Source organism: Doryrhamphus excisus, chromosome 19, assembly GCF_030265055.1.
Source record: "Doryrhamphus excisus isolate RoL2022-K1 chromosome 19, RoL_Dexc_1.0, whole genome shotgun sequence".
NCBI lineage: Eukaryota > Metazoa > Chordata > Actinopteri > Syngnathiformes > Syngnathidae > Doryrhamphus > Doryrhamphus excisus.
This window is the reverse complement of record NC_080484.1, coordinates 1,584,283-1,612,177: the sequence shown is the minus strand read 5'-3', so window position 1 is coordinate 1,612,177 and position 27,895 is coordinate 1,584,283. Positions and strand designations below refer to the sequence as shown.

The following is a 27,895-nucleotide window of genomic DNA, read 5'->3' as shown; positions in this document are numbered from 1 at the left end:
ACACAAAAATCACAAAAGAAAGAAATGCTGCCATCTTGTGGGGAAAAGCAGCAACGTCGCTTCACTTCCGGAGTGTACGGCGTTCAAAAGCACAGGCGATCCTGGTACAGTTGCAGTTTGATATAAACAAAATCAGTTTTTATGTATTAAATATCACAGTATATGCCATATGTGTTGTAATATTACTGAATTAAAATATTTTCTGTGGTGTTTTCATTTTTATTACATTCTCACATTTCACTAAAAGCATAATTTCCGACAGTCACTAAAAGCACCATTCAGGTCGACTGTCGAGGAAGAAGTGAAGGAATCCAGAAGTTGTCCGCCGTCAAGTTCGCATACCTGACTCAAGGAGGAGATAAAGCCTCGCCGCAGGGAGGGTTAACGGTAAGAACCGACCTCCCACGGACGACTTATCTTCCCCGTCGCGTCTCTCGGCATTGTTATTTGGGTGGCGTTGTGAGGCGGTTGTATCCGGGAAAGCGGAACTAGCTTAGCTAACTTGACTAGCTAGCTAGCTGTCGGCTAGTTAGGCGACTTGCTTTGGACCCTGCCGGTTAATGTCAACTTTTCCCACAATGTAAGTCGTTTATTATACACTTGATGCACACATGGGTTTATTTTACATAAAGACTCGTTTTATTACTACTTTTATTGCCTTTATGTTTTTATTTGATGGCGTTTTGTCTTTAACGCGAACGTCACCTGTTTGTCAAGTGACCCACAACTTGTTTGTTTTCTCGCGAGATCAACACTTCCTACCTTGAACACACATAAAGTGATTTTGTTTTATAAATGCTCGAAATTTGGCGGTTATGCTGTACATAAATAAATTAAAAAATTATATAATTTTTTTTATAAATTTAACTGAATAGTGCGTATTTTTTGCTCCATTTGTTTGCTCAATAGAACTTCAAAGACACTTATATTTATTTGGAACATTCAATAAATGCAGTGTAAGAAGTATACTTGATTCAGAATTGGTTAGTGTGAATGTAACAGAGAAGCCAGAACGTCATTGTGTGCTCCGCCACCAAGATCTGGAGGAACCGGTTTGGGGAGAAAAACCAGAACTCTTTTAAAAAAAAAAAAAAAAAAGACCTCATGAGTTCATCATCTGTGAGGGAAAAATAATACAATACATGGACGTAATCCAGTAGACGAGCACAGCGTACCTATCCTGACATCCCCAACTTGTCTCAGATTGCCATGACACAGGGGTGTCCAAACTTTTTTCACATGCTGAAAAATCAAAGTAAAAAAAAATCAAACTTTATAATTTTTTTAAACCTGCATATTTCAACTTTCTTCCATATTTTATCATGTAATATTATGTCTTTATTCACATAATATTTTGACTTTATTATCTTAATATTATAACTTTTACCCTACCTAGTTTTCCTCAAATCACCACTTTGTCTTTGTTTATTGTAATATTCCAGCTTTATAAAAAAATACAGACTTTATGCAGTGTTTTCTTTTATGTTGACTTTATTCTCCTAATAATTCATTTTTTTTCATTAAAATTACTGCTGTTTTCAATCTTTAAATGCTTTTGTTTTTATTCTTTAATTGTATTTTAGATTGTGCTGAGGTCTAAGTTATATTTAAAAAAATAATAATATATTTTTTAAAAAATTAAAATTTTATCACCACCTTTTTTTTTTACTGAATTGAACAAAAGGAAACATATAAAGAGAAATATGTCTATATATTTAAGACATGAAAAGAAATGGCTACTTGTGAAAAGTGGAGCATGGTTTTGCTGATATGAAATATACCCATAACAATAACTCAATCGAAGAATTAAAATTTCTTGTAAGTTTAAGTAAATAATTCAATTCAAACGGCGTATTCCACATGGAATTATATATGCAAATGAGCTGACATATGCCTTTTATTTGTCTGTTTGTTTGTTTTTTATTTATTTATTTTGTTTACTTTTATTTAAAAGCTCTTGATATTCAAATTACAAGCTTAAATCCTCGTCAGAAATGAAAGTCTCATTATTATGTCATATATGATCATTACATTTGTGAATTTATCGTAATTTATCGTAAAAGCAACGATCATAAGTCCCCCTAACGAGTAGACCATCTTTCCTTTTTCCGCCAAAAAGCGCCATCGCTGCAGATTTGACTGCACAGGAAGCAGCAGGAACTTTTATAGTCGGTGCAATTCCCACGAGGCGTGCGCTCGGAAAACTGGAGATTGTTGTTGTTGTTAGTTTTTACTATTAATACGTGACTCTGCTGCAGCGCTTGTAAAGTTAAAGCTTCCAAAACGAGCCTGCCCGAACCGGTGATGCTTACATGAGCACGGCGAGCATGTCGGGACTCGCCGACTACTTTGTGCGTTGAATTGACACCAACTGCCTGGCGAGCAGGAAATCCTCAGGATGCTCGACTCTTCACTTTAAAGCCATAAAATGAAAGGGCAAAAAAAAAACAAAAAACTGGAACTATTTCATAGTAAAAGTAAGTTTGATGGTCCCATATTATCATATTTTTCTATGCTTTTAAAGTGCTACAAGTTCCACATTTGTGTATTGGATGTGTAGTAGCTTTGATGCCGGAATTTAGGAAGTTACGTCTGTAACTTTAACGCTAACGAGTGTAAGTCTCCAAGAAGCGCTATAGTGTACTTGATTCACTTTTTACTTACACAGTACTCGCTTATTTATAGCGATTAATTGGTTCCAGACACGGCCATAAGTGACTTTATAACATTATAAATCAAATGTTTTCATGGTCTTATGACTGTCTTAGAGTTTTTAATATTATTAGAGCCCTCTACACATGAAATAACACCCCTATAGTTACCTTTACATTTCTATTACCCAATATACGAAACATAATAAGAGAAAAAAATGAGTTTTTAGTATTATTAGAGCCCTCTACACATGAAATAACACCCCTATAGTCACCTTTACATTTCTATTACCCAATATAGTAGACATAATAAGAGAAAAAAATTTAGTTTTTAATATTAGAGCCCTCTACACATGAAATAACACCCCTATAGTCACCTTTACATTTCTATAACCCAATATAGTAGACATAAAAAGAGACAAAAATAGTTTCTAATATTATTAGAGCTCTCTACACATGACATAACACCCCTATAGTCACCTTTACATTTCTATTACCCAATATCATAGACATAATAAGAGACAAAAATAGTTTTTAATATTATTAGAGCCCTCTACACATGACATAACACCCCTATAGTCACCTTTACATTTCTATTACCCAATATAGTAGACATAAGAGACAAAAATAGTTTTTAATATTAGAGATCTCTACACATGAAATAACACCCCTATAGTCACCTTTACATTTTTATTACCCAATATAGTAGACATAATGAGAGAAAAAGTAGAGTTTTTAATATTATTAGAGACCTCTACACATTAAATAACACCCCTATAGTCACCTTTACATTTCTATTACCCAATATAGTAGACATAATACGAGAAAAAAATTGAGTTTTTAATATTATTAGAGCCCTCTACACATGAAATAACACCCCTATAGTCACCTTTACATTTCTATTACCCAATATAGTAGACATAATAAGAGAAAAAATTGAGTTTTTAATATTATTAGAGCCCTCTACACATGAAATAACACCCCTATAGTCACCTTTACATTTCTATAACCCAATATAGTAGACATAAAAAGAGACAAAAATAGTTTCTAATATTATTAGAGCCCTCTACACATGAAATAACACCCCTATAGTCACCTTTACATTTCTATAACCCAATATAGTAGACATAATAAGAGAAAAAAATGGGTTTTTAGTATTATTAGAGCCCTCTACACATGAAATAACACCCCTATAGTCACCTTTACATTTCTATTACCCAATATAGTAGATATAATAAGAGAAAAAAAATCGAGTTTGTAATATTAGAGCCCTCTACACATGAAATAACACCCCTATAGTCACTCAACATGGGTAAGTTTCAGGAAAATATCAGTTCCCAACAAGAAAAGGGAGGGAAAAAAAACAACTTTTTGTGATAAGATACATTTCAAGCATAACTTCCACATCGACGCAAATTTAGCCATACACATTTAGCCAAAATATCAAATATTTCCAAATTCAAGATAAAGTTTCAAATAGTATTTATTCAAGTACAAAGCCGTAGCTCCTTTAATGTTATTGAACAACAGCAATTAATCTCAGTTTTCCGACTGCCAGGCTTTGCACTCTTCCTGCATGAATGCTGACGTGTCTCGTAAAAATGTTAATGTGTTTCAGTCTCATGACTGCTTATCACTCATCGGGAGCCAAACATCGTTTATTATTATCATCTCGAACAAGCCCTCGGCGAAACAACCTGTTTTCTTCTTCTTCTGTTTACATTCTCCTATCACGTTTATCAATAACTACTTCTTAAATATCGTGCTCTTGTCTCTCAGGCCGCAGAATATCGAACTCGGTGCCACGGGAGGAACGTCCAAACAGGACAGCAGCAACATGGACAACATGACGGTGGAGCAGATGGCCGCCAGGGCCAACCAAGTGACCGACGAGGTGCCCAGAGCCTGAAACCATTTCATCTAGTGTTTACACTGACTAATATATATCCATATTCTGCATGAATACAGTATTAACATCATCCTGCTGTGTCAACACTGACGTCTATTTAGTTATTGAAGTGTTGTTTAAAACTCCTTGTGTCCCTGAACGCAGCTTTGTCAAGCACTGTTTGTAGTACAGACAATGTGCATTGTTCCTGCATGGGAATATATATATATACGTAGTCACCTTTACATTTCTATTACCCAATATACTAAACATAATAAGAGAAAAAAATAGTTTTTAATATTATTAGAGCCCTCTACACATGAAATAACACCCCTATAGTCACCTTTACACGTCTATTACCCAATATAGTAGACATAATGAGAGAAATTTTTTTTTAGTATTATTAGAGCCCTCTACACATGACATAACACCCCTATAGTCACCTTTACATTTCTATTACCCAATATACTAAACATAATAAAAGAAAAAAATCGAGTTTTTATATGATTAGAGCCCTCTACGCATGAAATAACACCCCTATAGTCACCTTTACATTTCTATTACCCAATATACTAAACATAATAAGAGACAAAAATCTAGTTTTTAATATTATTAGAGCCCTCTACACATGACATAACACCCCTATAGTCACCTTTACATTTCTATTACCCAATATACTAAACATAATAAGAGACAAAAATCGAGTTTTTAGTATTATTAGAGCCCTCTACACATGAAATAACACCCCTATAGTCACCTTTACATTTCTATTACCCAATATAGTAGACATAATGAGAGAAAAAATCGAGTTTTTAATATTATTAGAGCCCTCTACACATGAAATAACACCCCTATAGTCACCTTTACATTTGTATTACCCAATATACTAAACATAATAAGAGAAAAAAAATCGAGTTTTTAATATTATTAGAGCCCTCTCCACATGAAATAACACCCCTATAGTCACCTTTATATTTCTATTACCCAATATACTAAACATAATAAGAGAAAAAAAATCGAGTTTTTAATATTATTAGAGCCCTCTACACATGAAATAACACCCCTATAGTCACCTTTACATTTCTATTACCCAATATACTAAACATAATAAGAGAAAAAAATCGAGTTTTTAATATTATTAGAGCCCTCTACGCATGAAATAACACCCCTATAGTCACCTTTACATTTCTATTACCCAATATACTAAACATAATGAGAGAAAAAAATCGAGTTTTTAGTATTATTAGAGCCCTCTACACATGACATAACACCCCTATAGTCACCTTTACATTTCTATTACCCAATATGCTAAACATAATAAGAGAAAAAAAAATCAAGTTTTTAATATTATTAGAGCCCTCTACACATGAAATAACACCCCTATAGTCACCTTTACATTTCTATTACCCAATATACTAAACATAATAAGATAAAAAAATCGAGTTTTTAGTATTATTAGAGCCCTCTACACATGAAATAACACCCCTATAGTCACCTTTACATTTCTATTACCCAATATGCTAAACATAATAAGAGAAAAAAATCGAGTTTTTAATATGATTAGAGCCCTCTACACATGACATAACACCCCTATAGTCACCTTTACATTTCTATTACCCAATATACTAAACATAATAAGAGAAAAAAATAGTTTTTAATATTATTAGAGCCCTCTACACATGACATAACACCCCTATAGTCACCTTTACATTTCTATTACCCAATATACTAAACATAATAAGAGACAAAAATCGAGTTTTTAGTATTATTAGAGCCCTCTACACATGAAATAACACCCCTATAGTCACCTTTACATTTCTATTACCCAATATAGTAGACATAATGAGAGAAAAAATCGAGTTTTTAATATTATTAGAGCCCTCTACACATGAAATAACACCCCTATAGTCACCTTTACATTTGTATTACCCAATATACTAAACATAATAAGAGAAAAAAAATCGAGTTTTTAATATTATTAGAGCCCTCTCCACATGAAATAACACCCCTATAGTCACCTTTATATTTCTATTACCCAATATACTAAACATAATAAGAGAAAAAAAATCGAGTTTTTAATATTATTAGAGCCCTCTACACATGAAATAACACCCCTATAGTCACCTTTACATTTCTATTACCCAATATACTAAACATAATAAGAGAAAAAAATCGAGTTTTTAATATTATTAGAGCCCTCTACGCATGAAATAACACCCCTATAGTCACCTTTACATTTCTATTACCCAATATACTAAACATAATGAGAGAAAAAAATCGAGTTTTTAGTATTATTAGAGCCCTCTACACATGACATAACACCCCTATAGTCACCTTTACATTTCTATTACCCAATATGCTAAACATAATAAGAGAAAAAAAAAATCAAGTTTTTAATATTATTAGAGCCCTCTACACATGAAATAACACCCCTATAGTCACCTTTACATTTCTATTACCCAATATACTAAACATAATAAGATAAAAAAATCGAGTTTTTAGTATTATTAGAGCCCTCTACACATGAAATAACACCCCTATAGTCACCTTTACATTTCTATTACCCAATATACTAAACATAATAAGAGAAAAAAATAGAGTTTTTAATATTATTAGAGCCCTCTACACATGAAATAACACCCCTATAGTTACCTTTACATTTCTATTACCCAATATGCTAAACATAATAAGAGAAAAAAATCGAGTTTTTAATATGATTAGAGCCCTCTACACATGACATAACACCCCTATAGTCACCTTTACATTTCTATTACCCAATATACTAAACATAATAAGAGAAAAAAATTGAGTTTTTAATATGATTAGAGCCCTCTACACATGAAATAACACCCCTATAGTCACCTTTACATTTCTATTACCCAATATACTAAACATAATAAGAGAAAAAAATCGAGTTTTTAGTATTATTAGAGCCCTCTACGCATGAAATAGCACCCCTATAGTCACCTTTACATTTCTATTACCCAATATAGTAGACATAATAGGAGAAAAAAAATCGAGTTTTTAATATGATTAGAGCCCTCTACACATGAAATAACACCCCTATAGTCACCTTTACATTTCTATTACCCAATATAGTAGACATAATGAGAGAAAAAGAACGACAAAGAAGCCAAAAACGTACCACTTCCACACAGAATGAGAGGAGCACGCAGTAGCGAGTCTCCATGCAGTGTGAGAGGTAATGTCATCCAACATCACATCTATAATAATAACGTAGAATAATAACGTGTCTTTTAATATTTGATGATGAATAGTAGGACTTCCACTTCTTATCATGGCTGCCACTTCTCTCTTTCTCTGTGTGTTTGTGCTTTATCATCTTATCTGCAAATATTTCTTCTTTCTTCCTTCCCTGTGCCACGCCTGCCCAGTGGAGGCCACAAAGGTATCTCTGCAGCCTAGCTTTGGCTAACTTTCCCAAATATGTGTCTGTGTAAAATTAGAGGAATATCTTCGTTAAAATACTTTGTTTTTCACGTTTGTTGACTTGGTCTCTTTTGGATGGAAACTAAAAAAGATGCTGTTAGTTGGCATTTAAAAGTTTTTTTTTTTTTTTTTACATTTTACTTCCTGCCAGTCAAAATATCCATACATACAGATATGTATGCTATATGTATGCTTTTTAAAATATAGCTAAAATATTTTGATAATTGTTTTACGTTTAAATATGGAGCTACATTAAAAAAACAAGATATATATATATATTTTTTTTTCATACAGATATGTATACTATACCTTTTAAAATATAGCTAAAGTATTTTCATAATTGTTTTACATTTAAATATGGACCTACATTAAAAAAACATTTTTTACATACAGATATATATACTATACCTTTTTAAAATATAGCTAAAATATTTTGATAGTTTTAAATTTAAATATGGACCTACATTAAAAAAAAATATATATTTTTTTTAAATACAGATATGTATAGTATACCTTTTTAAAATATAGCTAAAATATTTTGATAGTTTTAAATTTAAATATGGACCTACATTAAAAAAATAGATATATTTTTTTTAAATACAGATATGTATAGTATACCTTTTTAAAATATAGCTAAAATATTTTGATAATTGTTTTACATTTAAATATGGACCTACATTAAAAAACTATATATATATTTTTTTACATACAGATATGTATACTATACCTTTTAAAATATAGCTAAAATATTTTGATAATTGTTTTACATTTAAATATGGACCTACATTAAAAAACTATATATATATATATTTACATACAGATATGTATACTATACCTTTTAAAATATAACTAAAATATTTTGATAATTGTTTTACATTTAAATATGGACCTACATTAAAAAACAAAAAAATATATATATATTTTTTTTTTAAAATACAGATATGTATACTATACCTTTTTAAAATATAGCTAAAATATTTTGATAATTGTTTTACATTTAAATATGGACCTACATTAAAAAACAAAAAAATATATATATATATATATATATTTACACACAGATATGTATACTATACATTTTAAAATATAGCTAAAATATTTTGATAATTGTTTTACATTTAAATATGGACCTACATTAAAAAAACAAAATATATATATATATTTTTTTACATACAATATGTATACTATACCTTTTAAAATATAGCTAAAATATTTTGATAATTGTTTTACATTTACATATGGCGCTACATTAAAAATATATATATATATTTTCAAAAATATATATATTATTTTTTTTAATATATATTTTCACTTTAAAATAAAGCTAGCCAATGCTTGGACATTTTTACTGTCATTTCCACCAAAACGATAAAAATGTATCACACTTTATTTACATTTTAGCTCAAAACTTGGTTATGAATGTGCAAATATTTGGCAGGTTTTTGAGGACACATTTGACCTCTACACAAAATATTGAAATAATAAAAATACAGCAATAACTCTAATGACGATGTAGAGTTTGGAGATATGAACGTATCGGTGTGTTTATTATTGTCGTCGCTAGCTCGCTAGAAATACAAACAGGAGGGCGTAGCTCGCCCTGGAACGACGGCATTCCATGTCGGGTCCTTGCATGCTCCTTCCTTGTTTCATAAGTGGGCGGGGCGGGACTTTTTATGAATATGAATGACATCACTTCCTGCACCGTTGTTTACGTTTGCGTCCTCGTCTCCCTGTCATATCGAGCGAGTCGTACCTGGAAGATACATAAACTTGAAAAAATTGCATCCAAATGTGTTTTAACGCCCGCCATTTTGTATTCCACAGTCGCTGGAAAGCACACGCAGGATGCTGCAAATGGCGGAGGAGGTGAAAGACTCAAAACATCTTCCCGTAGACTCGTCACAAACCGACGTCTGACGTTTCTACTCCTGCTGTTTTGCAGAGCAAAGACACGGGCGTGAAGACCATGGTGATGCTGGACCAGCAAGGAGGTGTCCGCCTCTTCTCGTTTTTTTTTTTGTTTTTTTCGCCGCGCGTTACGTTAAAAACGTAAAAGACGCTTTGTGTTTGTGACGCGGCTGCGGCGTGTTTCAGAGCAGCTGAAGCGCGTGGAGGACGGCATGGACCAGATCAACCAGGACATGAGACTCGCCGAGAAGAACCTCTCGGACCTCTCCAAGTGTTGCGGACTCTGCATCTGCCCGTGTAACAGGTTCGAACCCATCGCTTTGTGTGTGGATGTGTGAAGGTTTGATCCCCTGTCCCTGGGGTGGGCCATCAATGGGGGGAAGTTCATATCAGGAAGTTGATTTCATCCCAAAACAACTCCTCCCCTTTTATCATGGTGTGTCTAAAAAGCATCGGAATCGTGATGGTTGTCATTCAAAGCATTGGTACCCCTCTGTACTGTACTTTGGTAACCATGGTGATCTAGTGTAGCCACTGTACTGGAAGCTACTATATGTAGCCACTGTACTGGAAGCTACTGTACTGGAAGCTACTATATGTAGCCACTGTACTGGAAGCTACTATATGGAGCTACTGTACTGGAAGCTACTATATGGAGCCACTGTACTGGAAGCTACTATATGGAGCTACTGTACTGGAAGCTACTGTACTGGATGCTACTATATGTAGCTACTGTACTGGAAGCTACTATATGGAGCTACTGTACTGGAAGCTACTGTACTGGATGCTACTATATGTAGCTACTGTACTGGAAGCTACTGTACTGGATGCTACTATATGTAGCTACTGTACTGGAAGCTACTGTACTGGATGCTACTATATGGAGCTACTGTACTGGAGCTACTGTACTGGATGCTACTATATGTAGCTACTGTACTGGAGCTACATACTGGAAGCTACTATATGTAGCTACTGTACTGGAAGCTACTGTAGTGGAGCTAGTGTACTTGAAGCTACTTTATGTAGCTACTGTACTGGAAGCTACTATATGTAGCTACTGTACTGGAAGCTACTATATGTAGCTACTGTACTGGAAGCTACTATATGTAGCTACTGTACTGGAAGCTACTATATGTAGCTACTGTACTGGAAGCTACTGTACTGGAAGCTACTATATGTAGCGACTGTACTGGAAGGTACTATATGAAGGTACTATATGTAGCAACTGTACTGGAAGGTACTATATGAAGGTACTATATGTAGCTACTGTACTGGAAGGTACTGTACTGGAGCTACTGTACTGGAAGCTACTATATGTAGCTAGTGTACTGGAAGCTACTATATGGAGCTACTGTACTGGAAGCTACTATATGTAGCTAGTGTACTGGAAGCTACTGTACTGGAGCTCCTGTACTGGAAGGTACTATATGTAGCTACTGTACTGGCAGGTACTGTACTGGAAACTACTCTATGTAGCTACTGTACTGGAAGGTACTGTACTGGAGCTCCTGTACTGGAAGGTACTATATGTAGCTACTGTACTGGCAGGTACTGTACTGGAAACTACTCTATGTAGCTACTGTACTGGAAGGTACTGTACTGGAAGCTACTATTTGTAGCTACTGTACTAGAAGGTACTGTACTGGAAACTACTATATGTAGTTACTGTACTGGAAGTTACTGTACTGGAAACTACTATATGTAGCTACTGTACTGGAAGCTGTACTGGAAACTACTATATGTAGCTACTGTACTGGAAGCTACTATATGTAGCTACTATATGTAGCTACTGTACTGGAAGCTACTATATGTAGCTACTATATGTAGCTACTGTACTGGAAGCTACTATATGTAGCTACTATATGTAGCTACTGTACTGGAAGGTACTGTACTGGAGCTACATACTGGAGCTAAATGGCGGTCTTTTCTTGGGAGTCAAGTGGCAATCATCTTTGAGGGCCACATTAGACTGCGGTCCAAAGGGTACCCTGATGGACCTGACATCATTTAAAATCAATAGTGTTCTTGCCCGTGAGCATGCTTTTAATGGTGGCGCTTTAACAATGAAGACCCAACATGGTCGTGTTGTGTGGTTCAATAACGACAATGAATGTTCCCACAATGCTGTCCCATCCAAGGAGCGGCTACTTTGATGATTACCACAAGATGAGGTAGGAACGCGTACTTGGACTTTTTTATGCTGTCATGGTTCTTGACCCCCCCCCCCCCCCCCCCCCACTTGGCTGCTTCTGATGGTCTACTGTCTCCCCAGGGTGACGTCTATCGAGAACGACTCCCGATACAAGCGCACGTGGGGCATCGGAGGAGGCGACGCGGAAAGCAACGCCGACTCTGGTTCCAAGGTGGTGTCGAGGCAGCCATCGGCGGTGCGGAACGGCCAGGCGGGTCAGGTCAACGCCCCGCCGCCGTCGTCGTCGTCCGGCCCGTACATCAAGAGGTGCGTTTCTTTTGTTGTTTTTTTTTAAATGTCACACGTATGAACGCACTCAAAACTACAACATGGCCGCCGCAGGATAACCGACGACGCCCGCGAGGACGAGATGGAGGACAACCTGAACGCCGTCAGCGGCATCATCGGAAACCTGAAGACCATGGCGGTGGACATGGGCACCGAGATCGACAAGCAAAACAAACAGATCGACCGCATCACCGACAAGGTTACTTCTTATACTTCTTATCTTAACTTCTTCCTCTCGTATTACCACGTTTTTTTTTCCCAAAATATATATATTACCTTCCATCATATTACCTGAAACTTTTTTTTTCATATAACCCTTATTTTGTAAAAAAAAAAAAAAAAAAAAAAAGATAACAGACTTTCTTTGTAATATCCCCCCCAAAATACTACTTTTTTTTTAGGGATAGTATTATCTAAAAAAAAAAAAAAAAAACATTTTTTTCCTCAGACTATACATTTATTTATACATTTATAATAATAATATCACTATTAAATGACATATTTTAAAAATGTCAAAAAATTTATGTCTGTAATATTTAAATTATTATTAAATTATACATTTTTCTTAATCTCTCAGAATATACATGTTTTGTACTATTAAATTATATACTTTAAAATAGTGTCTAAAAATATACATGTTTTGTACTATTAAATTATACTTTTATTAAATTATACTTTAAAATAGTGTCTAAAAATATACATGTTTTGTACTATTAAATTATATACTTTAAAATAATACACTATTATACTTTTTACTATTAAATTATACTTTAAAATAGTGTCTAAAAATATACATGTTTTGTACTATTAAATTATATACTTTAAAATAATACACTATTATACTTTTTAAAATAGTGTCTAAAAAATATACATGTTTTGTACTATTAAATTATATACTTTAAAATAGTGTGTAAAAATATACACGTTTTGTACTGTTAAATTATACTTTAAAATAGTGTCTCAAAATATACATGTTTTGTACTACAAAATATACATGTTTTGTACTATTAAATTATATACTTTAAAATAGTCTCTCAACATATACATGCTTTGTACTATTAAATTATATACGTCTCAAAATATACATGTTTTGTACTATTAAATTATATACTTTTTAAAATAGTGTCTCAAAATATACATGTTTTGTACTATTCAATTGTATATCCAGTGTCTAAAAATATACATGTTTTGTACTATTAAATTATATACTTTAAAATAGTCTCTCAACATATACATGCTTTGTACTATTAAATTATATACGTCTCAAAATATACATGTTTTGTACTTATTAAATTATATACTTTTTAAAATAGTGTCTCAAAATATACATGTTTTGTACTATTAAATTGTATATCCAGTGTCTAAAAATATACATGTTTTGTACTATTAAATTATACTTTAAAATAGTCTCTCAACATATACAAGTTTTGTACTATTAAATTATATACTTTAAAATAGTGTCTAAAAATATACATGTTTTGTACTATTAAATTATATTTTAAAATAGTGTCTAAAAATATACATGTTTTGTACTATTAAATTGTACTTTTGTACAAAATACACGTTTTGGGTAGGATTGAATGTTAATACATGTAATATAAATTTGTAGTTCTGACTTTGAAATCCATCTCCTAAATACACTGTGTGGTTTTTAACATCGATAGAGCCCTCCAGACATGAAATAGCATCCCTATAGTCACATTTACACAGAGTATCGCCAATATAGTGACAGAAAATAAGACGTAAATATCATATACAGTTAGCAGTTCCTTGTTGTTTTGACTGTAAATATTGCATCATATGGGAGAAAAGATGTCAAGATGGCCGCCGTTTTGTTTTGTTTTGTTTCCAGGCGGACATGAACAAACTGCGTATCGACGAGGCCAACACCCGAGCCACCAAGCTCATCAACTAGCGAGCCGCTAACACGCACACACACACACACGCAAGAACACGCAGGACAAGTCAAAAAGGTAACGACACGCCTTCTCACTGAGTCACATGACCAAAGGGTCTCCAAATTGGGGCGCCGTTCAGCGTCTGTACGTCGAAAGGTCAAAGTGTCACACTGCCGTTTGCTGCTCCTCCATACCAAAAAATTGTCTACTTGTAGCACATGCAGTACTAGTACCCCCCCTTCCTTGTAGTACACGCAGTACTAGTACCCCCCTCCCATTGACCAGTGTGTAATTATTCATGTGTATAATATTTAATTCTCAAGCAGAGCTGTGAAGAAACTTCCCTTTTCTAAATATTTAATTAACCCCCCCCCCCCTCGGCGTACCCCAATGCAGGAAACATGGATTGTAAATATAATTAGCATAATTAGCAGTTAGCATTCTCGTGTATATAAGTTCACATGAAATCAGCTACGCAAGTTTTTTTTGTTTTTTTTTTTAAATTCTTTGTGTTTTGTTGAAAGGTTTGTAGCCAATAAAGTTATGACAGGTTGATCATCGCTCCTCCTTTTAATCCATCAACATTCCATTAGTAGCCACTTCCTGTTTTCACACAGAGTACAAAAGGCAAATATTAGTACCAAGTTGGAAGGAAGGCAGGCGCCGCAAATCAAAGCTTTCATTTTTTAAAAGTACTTGTACACTTCAGCAATATCGTCTTTATACACACCTTGGGAGCTAATAGCTAACGTTAGCACCAGAAATCCTAATCATATCTTCATTAGCTTCATGCAACTGGTAAATACTAAATACTGCGTATGTCCAAGGCAGGAAAAATACTCTTGGAAAATAACTCAAATTGTGAACTATCTCTTTAAAAATATTTTTTTGTAATAATTTTTTAAATAATTTCTTAATATTGTGAAGATTACAAATGAAGTCTGTATGATTCCAGGTTTGGATTATCGTAAAAAGTTTGACTTTGATGTTTTTCCTCATATGAAATCATGTTTATTATGTTTATCATAGTACTTTATTTATTCCTCAAGAAATACCAGCCAAATTATTACTACTACTGATCCAGAATCTAGTTTCAAATTATTACTACTACTGATCCGGACTCTAGTTTCAAATTATTACTACTACTGATCCGGAATCTAGTTTCATATTGGTACTTCTGATCCGGAATCTAGTTTTGCTACCAAATTATTACTACTGATCCGGAATCTAGTTTTGCTACTACTGTTTTGGAATCTAGTTTCAAATCATTACGACCGATCCGGAATCTAGTTTCAAATTACACTACTGATCCGGAATAGAGTTTCAAATTGCTACTACTGATTCGGAATCGAGTTTTAAATTATTACTACTTCTGATTCGGAATCGAGTTTCATATTATTACTACTACTGATCCGGAATCTAGTTTCATATTGGTACTTCTGATCCGGAATCTAGTTTCAAATTGCTACTACTACTGAGCCGGAATCTAGTTTTGCTACTACTGATCTGGACTCTAGTTTCAAATTGCTACTACTGATCCGGAATCTAGTTTCAAATTACACTACTGATTCGGAATCGAGTTTCAAATTACACTAGTGATTCGGAATCTAGTTTCAAATTACTACTACTGATCCGGAATCTAGTTTCAAATTACTACTACTGATCCGGAATCTAGTTTCGGAATAGAGTTTCAAATTACACTACTGATTCGGAATAGAGTTTCAAATTACACTAGTGATTCGGAATCTAGTTTCAAATTACACTACTGATCCGGAATCTAGTTTCAAATTACTACTACTGATCCGGAATCTAGTTTCAAATTACACTACTGATTTGGAATAGAGTTTCAAATTACACTACTGATCCGGAATCTAGTTTCAAATTACTACTACTGATCCGGAATCTAGTTTCTAGTTTCTAGTAGTTTACTACTACTGATTCGGAATCGAGGTTCAAATTATTACTGATCCAGAATCTAGTTTCATATTGGTACTTCTGATCCGGAATCTAGTTTCAAATTACTACTACTGATTCGGAATCTAGTTTCAAATTGCTACTACTGATCTGGAATCGAGTTTCAAAAGACTTCTATTTCAAATCCGCCTGGTGAGTAGGTGTTCCAAGTACTCTGTGTACTGCAGTATTACAGTTAACAAGCTGGATGAAAAAAGGTGGCCATGTTGGCGTTTATACACGTGGTAAAGTAGAAAAAACAAAAACACTAAACCAAAGCAAATGGCTTTACAGAGAAATGGCAAAGGGGAGGAGTTTGAAAAGGAAGTCATGTGACGTCTAGCATAATAATAGAATAAGCCCTAACAGGTAAGATGGAGGCGTGTACACAAAAAATATTGATTGGACACAAATATGGCGTGGCGGTGGCGGCCACCCCTACCCCAAGGTACGGCGGCAGCCACCCCTACCCCGAGGTACGGCGGCGGCGGCCACCCCTACCCCAAGGTACGGCGGCGGCGGCCACCCCTACCCCAAGGTGCGGCGGCCACCCCTACCCCAAGGTACGGCGGCGGCGGCCACCCCTCCCCCAAGGTACGGCGGCGGCGGCCACCCCTCCCCAAGGTACGGCGGCGGCGGCCACCCCTCCCCCAAGGTACGGCGGCGGCGGCCACCCCTCCCCAGGGTATGGCGGTGGCGGCCACCCCTCCCCAAGGTGCTTTATTTCTTCTTGGCAAAGCGACTGAACTTCTTGTCCTTCTTGGCGGGGGAGGAGGCCGTGGGGGGCAGACTGAGGGCTTTGGAGGAGCCGCTTGCCGGGGCGTCTTCCTGGGCCAGGGTCTGGAGGGCCCTCCCCATGGCCTGGTTCCAACGCTGGAGTTCCTCCTGAGGGGACCAAAAACTGATGACATGGTCTTTGTGAGAAGAACAACAGTCGGGCGTGTGCGGTACCTCGTCTTTACACTGGAACAGATATTCGCTGCCGTCGGCGAGGCTGTCGGGAGCGAAAGCGAAAAACGTGAAACGTGCGTGGAATGGCGGCGACTTCAAACGTGCGTCTCACCACAGCTTGGCCACGTGCTTCTTCTTCTTGTAGTTAGCCAGGAGCTCCCAGCTGGCGTTGGCCAGCGGCAGCGGCTCCTCGCCGTGGAACGTCACGCCCTGGCCCGAGCTCTTGGCGTCCTTGTAGGCGGACAGCTGGCCGGGCCTCAGGACGCAGTACAAGGTGTTCCACGACCTGAACGGGCATCGAACACAGGCTTTCGTTACACAATGCTGTACCTCGACAATGACACAAAAAGGCATCTGGCGCCCCCCGGTGGAGGCTTGGAAAATGATGCTTTTATCCTGATCTATGGTCTGGTTTTTTATGGAAAATATAACATTCTCATGGAAGCTAATTTGAAGAAAAACACCCTCACTCGCTTTGAGGCTTTTCCTGTTAAAAATTTTTCATCATATTTTTTTTTCAACTTGCTTCTAATACACTTTTCCGGTGGAAAAAAACTAAAGAAACCTCACACACACTCAACAGGGGCCCCAGAAGCACCCAAAAACGGCATAAAATGCCAATGTTTTACGTTGGTGATTTTTGACAAAAAACGTAAGGGGTTAGTATGTCGTTTTTTTCATTTTTTTTTTTTTTTCAACTTGCTTCTACTGGATTTTCCGGTGGAAAAAAAGAAGGAAACCTCACACACACCCAACAGGGGCCCCAGAAGAACCCAAAAACGGCATAAAATGTCAATGTTTGAGGGCGATGATTTTTTTGTTTTTTTTTTTAACTTGCTTCTAATGCATTTTCTGGTGAACAAAACAAGGAAAACCTCACACACACTCAACAGGGGCCCCAGAAGCACCCAAAAACGGCATAAAATGCCAATGTTTGAGGGTCGTGATTTTTGACAAAAAACGTAAGGGGTTAGTATGTCGTTTTTTTTCATTTTTTCAACGTGCTTCTAATGTACTTTTATGGTTAAAAAACAAGAGAAACCTCACACACACTCAACAGGGGCCCCAGAAGCACCCAAAAACGGCATAAAATGCGGGTGCTAGAATTTGGTGGTTTTTGACAAAAAACGTAAGGGGTTAGTATGTCGTTTTTTTCATTTTTTTCAACGTGCTTCTAATGCACTTTTATGGTGAAAAAAAACGAGGGAAACCTCACACACACTCAACAGGGGCCCCAGAAGAACCCAAAAACGGCATAAAATGCCAATGTTTGAGATTGGTGATTTTTGACAAAAAACGTAAGGGGTTAGTATGTCGTTTTTTTCATTTTTTTTCAACTTGCTTCTAATGCATTTTCCGGTGGAAAAAAACAAGGGAAACCTCACACACACTCAACAGGGGCCCCAGAAGCACCCAAAAACGGCATAAAATGTCAGGTTTGACGTTGCTGATTTTTGACAAAAAACGTAAGGGGTTAGTATGTCGTTTTTTTCATTTTTTTTCATTTTTTTTTAACTTGCTTCTAATGCATTTTCCGGTGAAAAAAACAAGGGAAACCTCACACACTCAACAGGGGCCCCAGAAGCACCCAAAAACGGCATAAAATGTCAGGTTTGACGTTGCTGATTTTTGACAAAAAACGTAAGGGGTTAGTATGTCGTTTTTTAAATTTTTTTCAACTTGCTTCTAATGGATTTTCCGGTGAAAAAAAGAAGGAAACCTCACACACACTCAACAGGGGCCCCAGAAGCACCCAAAAAACGCATAAAATGCCAGTTTTTGAATTTGGTGATTTTTGACAAAAAACGTAAGGGGTTAGTATGTCGTTTTTTTTCATTTTTTCAACGTGTTTCTAATGCACTTTTCTGGTGAACAAAACAAGGGAAACCTCACACACACTCAACAGGGGCCCCAGAAGCACCCAAAAACGGCATAAAATGCCAATGTTTGAGGGTCGTGATTTTTGACAAAAAACGTAAGGGGTTAGTATGTCGTTTTTTTTCATTTTTTCAACGTGCTTCTAATGTACTTTTATGGTTAAAAAACAAGAGAAACCTCACACACACTCAACAGGGGCCCCAGAAGCACCCAAAAACGGCATAAAATGCGGGTGCTAGAATTTGGTGGTTTTTGACAAAAAACGTAAGGGGTTAGTATGTCGTTTTTTTCATTTTTTTCAACGTGCTTCTAATGCACTTTTATGGTGAAAAAAAACGAGGGAAACCTCACACACACTCAACAGGGGCCCCAGAAGAACCCAAAAACGGCATAAAATGCCAATGTTTGAGATTGGTGATTTTTGACAAAAAACGTAAGGGGTTAGTATGTCGTTTTTTTCATTTTTTTTCAACTTGCTTCTAATGCATTTTCCGGTGGAAAAAAACAAGGGAAACCTCACACACACTCAACAGGGGCCCCAGAAGCACCCAAAAACGGCATAAAATGTCAGGTTTGACGTTGCTGATTTTTGACAAAAAACGTAAGGGGTTAGTATGTCGTTTTTTTCATTTTTTTTCATTTTTTTTTAACTTGCTTCTAATGCATTTTCCGGTGAAAAAAACAAGGGAAACCTCACACACTCAACAGGGGCCCCAGAAGCACCCAAAAACGGCATAAAATGTCAGGTTTGACGTTGCTGATTTTTGACAAAAAACGTAAGGGGTTAGTATGTCGTTTTTTAAATTTTTTTCAACTTGCTTCTAATGGATTTTCCGGTGAAAAAAAGAAGGAAACCTCACACACACTCAACAGGGGCCCCAGAAGCACCCAAAAAACGCATAAAATGCCAGTTTTTGAATTTGGTGATTTTTGACAAAAAACGTAAGGGGTTAGTATGTCGTTTTTTTTCATTTTTTCAACGTGTTTCTAATGCACTTTTCTGGTGAACAAAACAAGGGAAACCTCACACACACTCAACAGGGGCCCCAGAAGCACCCAAAAACGGCATAAAATGCCAATGTTTGAGGGTCGTGATTTTTGACAAAAAACGTAAGGGGTTAGTATGTCGTTTTTTTTCATTTTTTCAACGTGCTTCTAATGTACTTTTATGGTTAAAAAACAAGAGAAACCTCACACACACTCAACAGGGGCCCCAGAAGCACCCAAAAACGGCATAAAATGCGGGTGCTAGAATTTGGTGGTTTTTGACAAAAAACGTAAGGGGTTAGTATGTCGTTTTTTTCATTTTTTTCAACTTGCTTCTAATGTACTTTTATGGTGAAAAAAAACAAGGGAAACCTCACACACACTCAACAGGGGCCCCAGAAACACCCAAAAACGGCATAAAATGTCAGGTTTGACGTTGGTCATTTTTGACAAAAAACGTAAGGGGTTAGTATGTCGTTTTTTTCATTTTTTTTCAACGTGCTTCTAATGCATTTTCTGGGGAAAAAAACAAGGGAAACCTCACACACACTCAACAGGGGCCCCAAAAGCACCCAAAAACGGCAAAAAATGCCAATGTTTTACGGTGGTGATTTTTGACAAAAAACGTAAGGGGTTAGTATGTCGTTTTTTTTTCCTGTTTTTTTTCAACGTGCTTTTAATGCACTTTTCTGGTGAAAAAAACAAGAGAAACCTCACACACACTCAACAGGGGCCCCAGAAGCACCCAAAAACGGCATAAAATGCGGGTGCTAGAATTTGGTGGTTTTTGACAAAAAACGTAAGGGGTTAGTATGTCGTTTTTTTCATTTTTTTCAACTTGCTTCTAATGCATTTTCTGGGGAAAAAAACAAGGGAAACCTCACACACACTCAACAGGGGCCCCAGAAACACCCAAAAACGGCATAAAATGTCAGGTTTGACGTTGGTGATTTTTGACAAAAAACGTAAGGGGTTAGTATGTCGTTTTTTTTTCCTGTTTTTTTTCAACGTGCTTTTAATGCACTTTTCTGGTGAAAAAAACAAGAGAAACCTCACACACACTCAACAGGGGCCCCAGAAGCACCCAAAAACGGCATAAAATGCCAATGTTTGAGGGCGATGATTTCTGACAAAAAACGTAAGGGGTTAGTCTGTCGTTTTTTTTTCATTTTTTCAACGTGCTTCTAATGCACTTTTATGGTGAAAAAAACAAGGGAAACCTCACACACACTCAACAGGGGCCCCAGAAGCACCCAAAAACGGCATAAAATGCCAATGTTTGAATTTGGTGATTTTTGACAAAAAACGTAAGGGGTTAGTATGTCGTTTTTTTCATTTTTTTCAACGTCCTTCTAATGCACTTTTATGGTGAAAAAAAGAAGGGAAACCACACACACACTCAACAGGGGCCCCAGAAGCACCCAAAAACGGCATAAAATGCCAGTGTTTGATGGTGGGGATTTTTGACAAAAAACGTAAGGGGTTAGTATGTCGTTTTTTTTTCATTTTTTCAACGTGCTTCTAATGCACTTTTATGGTGAAAAAAAACGAGGGAAACCTCACACACACTCAACAGGGGCCCCAGAAGAACCCAAAAACGGCATAAAATGTCAATGTTTCACATTGGTGATTTTTGACAAAAAAACGTAAGGGGTTAGTATGTCGTTTTTTTCATTTTTTTTCAACTTGCTTCTAATGCATTTTCCGGTGAAAAAAACAAGGGAAACCTCACACACACTCAATCGGGGCCCCAGAAGCACCCAAAAACGGCATAAAATGCCAATGTTTGAGGGCGATGATTTTTGACAAAAAACGTAAGGGGTTAGTATGTCGTTTTTTTCATTTTTTTTCATTTTTTTTTAACTTGCTTCTAATGCATTTTCCGGTGGAAAAAAACAAGGGAAACCTCACACACACTCAACAGGGGCCCCAGAAGCACCCAAAAACGGCATAAAATGCCAGTTTTTGAATTTGGTGATTTTTGACAAAAAACGTAAGGGGTTAGTATGTCATTTTTTTTTTTTCAACTTGCTTCTAATGCACTTTTCCGGTGGAAAAAAACAAGGGAAACCTCACACACACTTAACAGGGGCCCCAGAAGCACCCAAAAACGGCATAAAATGCGGGTGTTTGAATTTGGTGATTTGTGATTTCTGACAAAAAACGTAAGGGGTTAGTATGTCGTTTTTTTTCATTTTTTTCAACGTGCTTCTAATGCACTTTTATGGTGAAAAAAACAAGGGAAACCTCACTCACACTCAACAGGGGCCCCAGAAGCACCCAAAAACGGCATAAAATGCCAATGTTTTACGGTGGTGATTTTTGACAAAAAACGTAAGGGGTTAGTATGTCGTTTTTTTCATTTTTTTCAACGTGCTTCTAATGCATTTTCCGGTGGAAAAAAACAAGGAAAACCTCACACACACCCAACAGGGGCCCCAGAAGCACCCAAAAACGGTATAAAATGCCAATGTTTGAGGGTGATGAATTTTGACAAAAAACGTAAGGGGTTAGTATGTCGTTTTTTTTCATTTTTTCAACGTGCTTCTAATGCACTTTTCTGGTGAAAAAAACAAGGGAAACCTCCCCACACTCAACAGGGGCCCCAGAAGAACCCAAAAACGGCATAAAATGCCAATGTTTCACATTGGTGATTTTTGACAAAAAACGTAAGGGGTTAGCATGTCGTTTTTTTTTCTTTTTTTCCAACTTGCTTCTAATGCATTTTCCGGTGAAAAAAACAAAGGAAACCTCACACACACATTTACCAGGGGCCCCAGAAGCACCCAAAAACGGCATAACATGCCAGAGTTTGAGGGCGATGATTTTTGACAAAAAACGTAAGGGGTTAGTATGTCGTTTTTTTTTTCATTTTTTCAACGTGCTTCTAATGCACTTTTATGGTGAAAAAAACAAGGGAAACCTCACACACACCCAACAGGGGCCCCAGAAGCACCCAATAACGGCATAAAATGGCAGTTTTTGAATTTGGTGATTTTTGACAAAAAATGTAAGGGGTTAGTATGTCGTTTTTTTTTTTTTTTTTTCAACGTGCTTCTAATGCACTTTTCTGGTGAAAAAAACAAGGGAAACCTCACACACACTCAACAGGGGCCCCAGAAGCACCCAAAAACGGTTTTGACAAAAAACGTAAGGGGTTAGTATGTCGTTTTTTTTTATTTTTTAACGTGCTTCTAATGCACTTTTATGGTGAAAAAAACAAGGGACACCTCACACACATTTACCAGGGGCCCCAGAAGCACCCAAAAACGGCATAAAATGCCAATTTTTGAATTTGGTGATTTTTGACAAAAAACGTAAGGGGTTAGTATGTCGTTTTTTTTCATTTTTTCCAACTTGCTTCTAATGCATTTTCTGGTGAAAAAAAACAAGGGAAACCTCACACACACTCAACAGGGGCCCCAGAAGCACCCAAAAATGGCATAAAATGCCAATGTTTGAGGGCGATGATTTTTGACAAAAAACGTAAGGGGTTAGTATGTCGTTTTTTTTTCCTGTTTTTTTTTCAACGTGCTTCTAATGCACTTTTCTGGTGAAAAAAACAAGAGAAACCTCACACTCAACAGGGGCCCCAGAAGCACCCAAAACGGCATGAAATGCCAGTTTTTGAATTTGGTGATTTTTGACAACAAACGTAAGGGGTATGTCGTTTTTTTTCATTTTTTTTCCTTTTTTCAGCTTGCTTCTAATGGATTTTCCGGTGAAAAAAAAAGAAGGAAACCTCACACACACTCAACAGGGGCCCCAGAAGCACCCAAAAACGGCATAAAATGCCAATGTTTGAGGGCGATGATTTTTGACAAAAAACGTAAGGGGTTAGTATGTCGTTTTTTTTCATTTTTTTTCAACTTGCTTCTCATGTACTTTTATGGTGAAAAAAACAAGAGAAACCTCACACACTCAACAGGGGCCCCAGAAGCACCCAAAAACGGCATAAAATGCCACTTTTTTAATTTGGTGATTTTTGACAAAAAACGTAAGGGGTTAGTATGTCGTTTTTTTTTTTTTTCAACTTGCTTCTAATACACTTTTCCGGTGGAAAAAAACAAGGGACACCTCACACACATTTACCAGGGGCCCCAGAAGCACCCAAAAACGGCATAAAATGCCAATGTTTGAGGGCGGTGATTTCTGACAAAAAACGTAAGGGGTTAGTATGTCGTTTTTTTCATTTTTTCAACTTGCTTCTAATGCACTTTTATGGTGAAAAAAACAAGGGAAACCTCACACACGATCATCAGGGGGCCCAGAAGCACCCAAAAACGGCGTAAAATGCCATTTTTTGAATTTGGTGATTTTTGACAAAAAACGTAAGGGGTTAGTATGTCGTTTTTTTTTCTTTTTTTCCAACTTGCTTCTAATGCATTTTCCGGTGAAAAAAACAAAGGAAACCTCACACACACATTTACCAGGGGCCCCAGAAGCACCCAAAAACGGCATAACATGCCAGAGTTTGAGGGCGATGATTTTTGACAAAAAACGTAAGGGGTTAGTATGTCGTTTTTTTTTTCATTTTTTCAACGTGCTTCTAATGCACTTTTATGGTGAAAAAAACAAGGGAAACCTCACACACACCCAACAGGGGCCCCAGAAGCACCCAATAACGGCATAAAATGGCAGTTTTTGAATTTGGTGATTTTTGACAAAAAATGTAAGGGGTTAGTATGTCGTTTTTTTTTTTTTTTTCAACGTGCTTCTAATGCACTTTTCTGGTGAAAAAAACAAGGGAAACCTCACACACACTCAACAGGGGCCCCAGAAGCACCCAAAAACGGTTTTGACAAAAAACGTAAGGGGTTAGTATGTCGTTTTTTTTTATTTTTTAACGTGCTTCTAATACACTTTTCCGGTGGAAAAAAACAAGGGAAACCTCACACACATTTACCAGGGGCCCCAGAAGCACCCAAAAACGGCATAAAATGCCAATGTTTGAGGGCGGTGATTTCTGACAAAAAACGTAAGGGGTTAGTATGTCGTTTTTTTCATTTTTTCAACTTGCTTCTAATGCACTTTTATGGTGAAAAAAACAAGGGAAACCTCACACACGATCATCAGGGGGCCCAGAAGCACCCAAAAACGGCGTAAAATGCCAGTTTTTGAATTTGGTGATTTTTGACAAAAAACGTAAGGGGTTAGTATGTCGTTTTTTGTTTTTTTTTCAACGTGCTTTTAATGCACTTTTCTGGTGAAAAAAAGAAGGAAACCTCACACACACTCAACAGGGGCCCCAGAAGCACCCAAAAACGGCATAAAATGCCAATGTTTGACGTTGGTGATTTTTGACAAAAAACGTAAGGGGTTAGTATGTCGTTTTTTTCATTTTTTTTCAACTTGCTTCTAATGCACTTTTATGGTGAAAAAAACAAGGGAAACCTCACACACACTCAACAGGGGCCCCAGAAGCACCCAAAAATGGCATAAAATACCAGTTTTTGAATTTGTTGATTTTTGACAAAAAACATAAGGGGGTAGTATGTCGTTTTTTTTTTTTTTTGTTTTGTTTTTCAACTTGCTTCTAATGCACTTTTCTGGCAAACAAACAAAGGAAACCTCACACACACTCAACAGGGGCCCCAGAAGCACCCAAAAACGGCATAAAATGCCAGTTTTTGAATTTGGTGATTTTTGACAAAAAACGTAAGGGGTTAGTATGTCGCTTACGTTTTTTTGTCAAAAATCACCAATGTGAAACATTGACATTTTATGCCGTTTTTGGGTTCTTCTGGGGCCCCTGTTGAGTGTGTGTGAGGTTTCTCTCTTTTTTTAACCATAAAAGTGCATTAGAAGCAAGTTGAAAAAAATGAAAAAAAACGACATACTAACCCCTTACGTTTTTTGTCAAAATTCACCACCGTAAAACATTGGCATTTTATGCCATTTTTGGGTGCTTCTGGGGCCCCTGTTGAGTGTGTGTGAGGTTTCCCTTGTTTTTTTTCACCATAAAAGTGCATTAGAAGCACGTTGAAAAAAATGAAAAAAAAAAAACGACATACTAACCCCTTACGTTTTTTGTCAAAAATCATCACCCTCAAACATTGGCATTTTATGCCGTTTTTGGGTTCTTCTGGGGCCCCTGTTGAGTGTGTGTGAGGTTTCTCTTGTTTTTTTTCACCAGAAAATCCATTAGAAGCAAGTTGAAAAAAAATGAAAAAAACAACATACTAACCCCTTACGTTTTTTGTCAAAAATCAGCAACGTCAAACCTGACATTTTATGCCGTTTTTGGGTGCTTCTGGGGCCCCTATTGAGTGTGTGTGAGGTTTCTTTTGTTTTTTTCACCATAAAAGAGCATTAGAAGCAAGTTGAAAAAAATGAAAAAAAACGACATACTAACCCCTTACGTTTTTTGTCAAAAATCACCGTCAAACATTGGCATTTTATGCCGTTTTTGGGTGCTTTGGGGCCCCTGTTGAGTGTGTGTGAGGTTTCTCTTGTTTTTTTCACCAGAAAAGTGCATTAGAAGCAAGTTGAAAAAAAAATTAAAAAATAAAAAAACGACATACTAACCCCTTACGTTTTTTGTCAAAAATCACCACCGTCAAACATTGGCATTTTATGCCGTTTTTGGGTGCTTCTGGGGCCCCTGTTGGGTGTGTGTGACGTTTCCTTCCTTTCTTTTTTTGAGGGCGATGATTTTTGACAAAAAATGTCGTTTTTTTCTTTTTTTTTTCATTTTTTTCAACTTGATTCTAATGGATTTTCCGTTGAAAAAAAAGAAGGAAACCTCACACACACTCACACTCAACAGGGGCTCCAGAAGCACCCAAAAACAGCATAAAATGCCAATGTTTGAGGACGATGATTTCTGACAAAAAACGTAAGGGGTTAGTATGTCGTTTAATTCATTTTTTTTTCAACTTGCTTCTAATGCACTTTTATGGTGGAAAAAAACTAAAGAAACTTCACACACACTCAACAGGGGTCCTAGAATCACCCAAAAACAGCATAAAATGCCAATGTTTTATGGTGGTGATTTTTGACAAAAAACGTAAGGGGTTAGTATGTCGTTTTTTTTTTTTTTCTTTTTTTTTCAACTTGCTTCTAATGTACTTTTATGGTGAAAAAAACAAGGGAAACCTCACACACACTCAACAGGGGCCCCAGAAGCACCCAAAAACGGCATAAAATGCCAATGTTTGAATTTGGTCATTTTTGACAAAAAACGTAAGGGGTTAGTATGTCGTTTTTTTTCATTTTTTTCATTTTTTCCGGTGGAAAAAAACAAGTGAAACCTCACACACACTCAACGGGGGCCCTGATTTTCCAGGACTAGGCAAGGCCTACCTATTGGAGGCCTTCTTCCCGGAGCCCGCCACGTCGTGCTTGCGTCCCAGCGTTCCCTCCTGTAGAACCGCCTGGCCCACCGGCATCCCGGCGGGCATGGTGGCGGCACCACGGGGTTCCGTCGCCGGCACCGCCGCCTCCAGCTCCAGAGATCCGCTCTCTTTCATCTCCGTGTTGTCACCCGTCACCACTTCGGGGACAGCGGACTGCGGGGGGGCGGTGGGGGGATAAATGTTGAGTGGATAAACAAGAGGTCAAAGGTCGGACTCACCAGAGTTTCTTCGTCCACGGTGAAAAGCTGCGAAGATCCCGCAAAGCCGGTGTCCTCGCTCCTGCACGCATTTAAGTACTTTTTATTCATTGTTTTTATCAAGCCGCTGCGCCTCCATTCCATTGAAGCGCGTACCTGCGGTCCTGGTCCGGGCGTCGCTCGTCTTTCATCAGCTGCTCCATTTCCTGCTGCTGCTTTCTCAGCTCCAGCAACTCCAACTGCAACACGAAGAACCCGTCATTCCTTTTCCCGACACCGGGACGGCGTTCCACC

At 36.9% G+C, this 27,895-nt stretch overlaps 2 protein-coding genes across 4 annotated transcripts in view; one reads left to right on the top strand and one right to left on the bottom strand.

Annotated features, from left to right (window-relative positions):
- Nucleotides 1–243: 243 nt before the first annotated feature.
- On the top strand, nt 244–14,832 carry LOC131106704 (synaptosomal-associated protein 23-like). 2 transcript variants are annotated; one of them, XM_058056018.1, is made up of 8 exons: nt 244–387; nt 4,431–4,545; nt 9,817–9,858; nt 9,935–9,983; nt 10,087–10,204; nt 12,173–12,358; nt 12,434–12,578; nt 14,232–14,832. In XM_058056018.1, exons 2-8 carry the CDS (start codon nt 4,489–4,491, stop codon nt 14,292–14,294), a joined length of 660 nt encoding a protein of 219 aa, XP_057912001.1. In that variant the 5' UTR covers nt 244–387; nt 4,431–4,488; the 3' UTR covers nt 14,295–14,832. The 2 variants fall into 2 exon arrangements, with proteins under 2 accessions (XP_057912001.1, XP_057912000.1); XM_058056017.1 differs by lacking the exon at nt 244–387 and adding an exon at nt 415–580.
- Nucleotides 14,722–27,895, bottom strand: part of sptb (spectrin, beta, erythrocytic) — a 58,660-nt gene continuing 45,486 nt past the window's right edge. Inside the window, exons 31-36 of one of the 2 annotated variants that reach the window (XM_058056013.1) lie at nt 27,758–27,840; nt 27,623–27,683; nt 27,352–27,557; nt 17,294–17,467; nt 17,182–17,224; nt 14,722–17,115 (exon numbers count right to left, since the gene is read on the bottom strand). In XM_058056013.1, coding sequence (XP_057911996.1) covers nt 16,951–17,115; nt 17,182–17,224; nt 17,294–17,467; nt 27,352–27,557; nt 27,623–27,683; nt 27,758–27,840 — 732 coding nt within the window. In that variant the 3' untranslated portion in view covers nt 14,722–16,950. The remainder of the gene's footprint in view (nt 17,116–17,181; nt 17,225–17,293; nt 17,468–27,351; nt 27,558–27,622; nt 27,684–27,757; nt 27,841–27,895) is intronic. The other variant, XM_058056014.1, reaches the window with a different exon arrangement.

What these genes read in the sequence shown, in the direction of transcription:
- LOC131106704 (XM_058056017.1), top strand. Translation starts at nt 561, where the DNA reads ATGTCAACTTTTCCCACAAT. An exon ending in ATGTCAACTTTTCCCACAAT is followed by an intron (nt 581 to 4,430) that starts GTAAGTCGTTTA and finishes CTTGTCTCTCAG; the next exon opens with GCCGCAGAATATCGAACTCG. An exon ending in TCGACCGCATCACCGACAAG is followed by an intron (nt 12,579 to 14,231) that starts GTTACTTCTTAT and finishes TTTTGTTTCCAG; the next exon opens with GCGGACATGAACAAACTGCG.